The sequence below is a fragment of the Momordica charantia genome, unplaced genomic scaffold (genome assembly GCF_013281855.1).
Source record: "Momordica charantia cultivar OHB3-1 unplaced genomic scaffold, Mcharantia_2.0 BLBB01000022.1, whole genome shotgun sequence".
Classification (NCBI taxonomy): domain Eukaryota; kingdom Viridiplantae; phylum Streptophyta; class Magnoliopsida; order Cucurbitales; family Cucurbitaceae; genus Momordica; species Momordica charantia.
Genome location: NW_028275178.1, coordinates 2,775 through 8,271, shown reverse-complemented (window position 1 = coordinate 8,271; position 5,497 = coordinate 2,775). Strand labels below are relative to the sequence as shown.

At 29.1% G+C, this 5,497-nt stretch overlaps 1 protein-coding gene across 1 annotated transcript; it reads right to left on the bottom strand.

The window, feature by feature from the left end:
• Positions 1-814: 814 nt before the first annotated feature.
• On the bottom strand, positions 815-4,529 carry LOC148207935 (phosphoglycerate mutase-like protein 1). The gene is made up of 10 exons (XM_088118189.1): positions 4,394-4,529; positions 4,132-4,200; positions 2,995-3,096; positions 2,820-2,899; positions 2,574-2,736; positions 2,363-2,437; positions 2,183-2,271; positions 1,876-1,995; positions 1,264-1,308; positions 815-1,179 (listed from the first exon to the last, which is right to left on the bottom strand). Exons 2-10 carry the CDS (start codon positions 4,189-4,191, stop codon positions 1,053-1,055), a joined length of 861 nt encoding a protein of 286 aa, XP_087974315.1. The 5' UTR covers positions 4,192-4,200; positions 4,394-4,529; the 3' UTR covers positions 815-1,052.
• Positions 4,530-5,497: the final 968 nt, after the last annotated feature.

Genomic DNA, 5,497 nt, shown 5'->3' with positions numbered 1-5,497 from the left:
CATATTATCTGGTTTTGTACATAATCAACTCAAAATATCCAAATCAATGGAAATATTGTGTCTTACCTATATATCTATGATCATTTCCTTCCATAGTCAACGTGAGAATTTATTTGTCATTCTCAAGTCCTAACCTATATATTATATGTCATTTTCTTAAACATACTTTTCCTAAGCAAATTATTTTTCTAACAGTATCCCTCATTGTTTTCATGATCAACATGAAAATAAGAAAGCACCAAGTAAATTTTAGAGTTTCCAAATGTAAAATGCCTTGGAATAAAATCAACACTTGGGATTGGGATTTTTTTAAAACAATGTTATTTTAAAAAAATAAACATTTGTTTAATTTATGGTCTAAGAATTAATTATGTTATTATTAGTAACTTTATATTTCAAGTCAAACAAATATATGTTATTGTTCTAAAAGAATACTTTCTGTTTTTTGTTTGGGTACAAAATAAACATTAGCGCCTCACAAACTATAAATTTATCCAAACAAATGAATTGATTTCCCTAAAAAAAATGGTGCAACTCTTAAATCATTAGCATTCATGTTTCTGACCATCATCTTTATCCAATGTACCAACAATATCAATTAAAGCATATATAATAAAATGCCATAATTATGAAAATTTGTTTTAAAAAAAAAGACATAATTATGAAAATTAATTACCTTACTGCATTTACAGAGAGTGGATTTGGATTGGTATAGGAGACTCATATCTAGATAAGAAAAATTTGTTCCTCTTCGAATGCATATATATGACTAAAATCGTTCCTCTCATTTTCGCTTTCTATTAGAAGACAAAAATTATACAGAATAGAAAATGTTCTTCATTTTATTATACTGAATAGAAAAGCAAGCATACAGTACAACTGATAGATACGATACAGACAAACACAATTCTTAAGATACAAACATACAGATGTAGTCTAAATCTAAAGTCTCAACCTGTCTTGGTAGATAATAACTTCAACAAAGTTTTTTCAGAATTCAACAAAGCTCCCAAAGAAAGGAACAAGAAGGTAATTAGAACTCTTTGGTGATATCACTTAACTAAGCTTTTCAGGCGTTTCTGAAACTCTGGATTCTTCTTAATTGCAATGTCGACAGGAAGATCAAGTCCTCGCGGTATTCCTCCTGGGAAATTATTCGAGGAGTCTGATCCGATCCTACTGCAAATGATAAACCAAATTGATGGAGTCTTAGATCATAATAATACCTAAAGAAAACAATGAAATATCGAGAAATGTGCTTACCTCCTATCGATAAGAACAATGGAACGAAGCTCAGCGTTCGCAAAACTGCATATTAAAGTCATGAATCTCTTTAGTCCAAATTAAAAGACAAAAATAAAATTTCAAGCCTTAAAATTAAATGTAGGAGCTTTGACAACACTAATTTATATGGTATCGCAATACTTCTCCATCCCTCCGACATTAATAATAGAGATTAAATACATTTGATGCGGTATATTTAAATACGTGTCTACATTCGAATCTCCAGCATTTATTAGACATGTATGAGATACTTATTAGCTCAATAGAAACATATCATACACACTAGCTATACAAAGTGGATATGGATTTGACACCTGTTAGACATTATAGAACACTTGACAAGCATAAGAAATAGACATAAATAGTAATATAGGAGAAAAAATAGTAAATTTTAAGAGAAAAATACATCAAACTCACTTTAAGCATAAAAATGTATGAATTTATTGACTTTTATTACTCATACATGAATTAAATTTACCCAACCCATCGACTTAAGCTTTTGAGTTGAGTAATAGTTTATTCATCCTTAAAAATTTTAAATTCCTTATTGTATAAATATCCTTATTAATAATATATCGAGGTAATGCTTACCTTCCGCGGATTTCACTTTGTATAAATAGATCGCAATCATTTCCAAAATGTAGCATTGAAAAAATTAAGAATGCACTATGGGTGACAACCGCGATCTCCTTCTCCTTCCGAGTCAATAACCTGGCCAAAGTAGAAAACCGAGAGATACAGAAATTAATTAAGGAGCTATCGAATCCTAAAACGGACCAAAATAAAATACATGAAATACTAAACCAGAATTAATTTAATGGCAGAAAAAACTAATAACGAAAAGAAAACGTAAATATATATATATATATATATATATATGAATGAAATACACACTCACCATTTGAAAAACTTCAGTCCCCTAGCAGTAATTTCGTCCTCGGTCTCGAAGACGTCTGGCTTCCAGAAAACATCCTCATCATGTTCAATCTAGAGAGAAAAAAAAGCAATATGAAAATAAGTTAAAAACTTTATAATGGAGATGAACACAAAATTAGCAAGAGATTCGAGTGAAACTTGCCATTGAAAAATCAATGGCAGGGTAAAGAGGCCGATACTCGCTAATGCTTCGCCTCCTCACATTTGGCAGAACGCCCTATAGAATGAAAGAATATTAATGATTTTTTCATAAAATCCAATAATATATTTAAGGCTCAATATAATATATGTCATTGGAAGATGTTAGCTTCCTAAAACAACATTTGAGAAGTTTGAAGTTGAAGAATTTGTACAATAAGTTCCCGACAATCCTCAATTGCCAAAACTGGCGGGCAGTTCAAACTGGATATTGCGGGACGGTTGTTACCCCCAGCATTTTCCACCATCAAGGGAGGAACATTTAAATCATCCGAGTGCTCTTCACCACCGAAGGTTCCAACAGCTGTTTCAATAGTCCTACAGTATAAATTGCATTGAAATTGTAAATAAATATATAATAGAAGCCAAGGGGTCAAAATTATACAATAACAATACGGTACCTTGACATGGGGGATGTGATGACCAACTCAATTTTCTTAGAAATTCCACGTGATTGTACATGTTTGCGTAGAGTGTCGACCTATTTCAATAAAACACCCAGAAAAGCATAAAGAAGGGTTCAATTTATGGGGAAAATAGTAATTATAAATTAAATAAGCAAAGGGAAGCGATTACCTGTTTCCATCCTACAGGAGTAAGCCGAGCATCAAAAAACTCCTCAGATAGAAGTGAATCTAGGTCCTCATTCAAATTATGAAATCCCTGGGCATGCCTCACCTATAGGGGCGGATCCACGATTTCACGTTAGTGGCGCACAATTCATAAACATATTAGAAAACCACCAAATTTAACATCGATTTCAATTACAATAAATTACACCTTCAATTCGTATAAACATAAAGGAAAATGACCAAATTTAACCTCGATTTCAATTACAATTAATTACACCTTACACTTATATATGTGTTGCAATCTTGACCTTAAAAGTTAAAAGTGTAGCAATTTTACCTTCTAATAAATTTTCATTTGAAAATTTGTTAAAAAAATAATCTCATATGTGTCGAGGTATAAAAAAATATATTTGATATGAAATTGACATAATTTAGACAAAAATGACGGTAGAGCTGTTTTTTTTTTAATTGTAAGCTTTTATGGTATAGAGTTATTTAGGTGTGAATTTTGTGCATCAATCAAACTAGCTTTTTATCATATTAATTAGTTTTTTTATAGAATATTTATCGTGTTTCTTTATAATTATTTAAACTACTCGGTGAAGAAGTGAAAATTGAATAGTGCAACACTTATCTAAATGTATGGTTGAATTTGATAAAATTAAAAATTTATGGTAAAAAAATTATACAACTTACCCAGTTTTTATGGGTATAAAATGAAAGTTTTTTCCAAATATAATCTTAGATGCAGTTATTATAAACACAGTTTGATATTACTTTGTCTAAATAAAATATGATTGAGTTATTTTTTATATAAATAGTTTAAAGAATAAACTAAAATAAAAATATATATAATTCTATATGTTTATAATTATTTCGCATTTTATCTAAGGGATAAATTTAAATTTATTAGTAGAAATATGGTCCACACTGTAAATTTACCCGACATAAAAATCTAAATTATTTACTTAATTTAAGAAATATATAAAAATATCAAATATGCATATATATTGCAATAACAAAAAAAAAAATTAAAATAAAAACCTAGTATATGAGTCACCTGTAAACTTATTTCAATAAAACTAAAATACAAGTGCATAGATGGAAGAAGATGTACATTTTTTACATTGTTAGCACATACCAGATGAATAGTCTTAGTGCGGTGGAATGGATACACATTTATAGCCGCTGCAGCTTCCATGTCTATTGTCTATCATTAGATCAGCATAATATTAATTATTAATAGCAAGTAAATAATTAAAAAATATTGATTTAATATCAGTATGAGTTAAACTCAGTAATAATAGACATCGGTCCCTAATCAATAGATTTTGAATTTAATCTCCACGCTACAGTTGTAATATATAAAAAAATAGGAAAATTGATTTGATGATTTGATGTACCTTGAACTGAAGGGCAGGAAAAAGAGTGAATAGCAAAGTAAGAAGAAGACCAAGGACTCAATATTTTTTGACACGTTTCTGTGGAGTAAGAAGTGTGATGAGTATGGGTATATATAATAATAACATTTCTGGATTGATTCAGTGCTCCCCAAAAAAAATGGTATTGGCAATATCCCTACCTTTTTTACATTTATTTTTAAAAACAATGACAAATATTATGTCTCTATCTTTGCTAATCTAATCACTATTAATTTTTTTTCCAGGAGGGGGAGAAAATCATAAAATTAGATATTTTTCTTATTTTTTAAAAATTAATAATCCGTCAAATTTTTATTGGTGGATAATATGAAGATTAAAAGAAAAAAGATCTCTATATTTACACGATAGAGAGGTAGATTAACAAGATTCACATAAATGCTAGTTCACGTTATTCATGGGAATCCTGATATTAACATCATAGCTTTTATGCTTACCAATAAATTTTAAAACATAATAAATACTAAGATATATTCACATCTTTTATGCACGTTTTATTGATGTGAATCTAATATATTTTTTTTCTTTTTAATACTCACGCCCTCCCCTCCTTATCCATTTTCTTCTCATTTCCTCCAAACTTTCTCTCTCATGTCTTCTTTCATCTATCAACTTTTCTCTTCTTGTTTGTGTAAAACCTACTTCATGTGGGTTTTTGGAAGTGGAAAATGAGAATAATTGTTTTCTTTTTCCAAATGTTCTAAACAATTTAAAAATATTTTTCCAAAAATGAGAATATAATATAAGAAACCTCAATAATTGCAAAATGTTTGAAATTTCCTAATAAAAATAGAGGCGAATAAAAAAATGGAAACAATATCAAATGCATGGGTCCTGAATAAAAACCAAAAAAAAAAAAGTAAAAAACGAAGGAGAAAGAGAAAAGTGATGGAAGGATAAAGAAATTAAAATAATATTTTTATTAATAACAAATTTGGCATCAGGACAAAATGGATAAGATAAGGAAGAGGGAGATATCTTTGGTGTGGTAATGAATTCATTCACGTGGGGAATAAAAATTAAGAGAGAAGATGAATTATTACTCTAAAAAACTATAAGAAGGTAAAT

Excerpts from the sequence above, each read along its gene's own strand:
- LOC148207935 (XM_088118189.1), bottom strand. The coding sequence starts at position 4,191 with ATGGAAGCTGCAGCGGCTATAAATGTGTATCCATTCCACCGCACTAAG. Across the intron at positions 3,097-4,131 it reads GCACTAAGACTATTCATCTG|GTGAGGCATGCCCAGGGATT; the intron begins GTATGTGCTAAC and ends CCGCCCCTATAG. Across the intron at positions 1,309-1,875 it reads CAAAGTGAAATCCGCGGAAG|TTTTGCGAACGCTGAGCTTC; the intron begins GTAAGCATTACC and ends TTTAATATGCAG.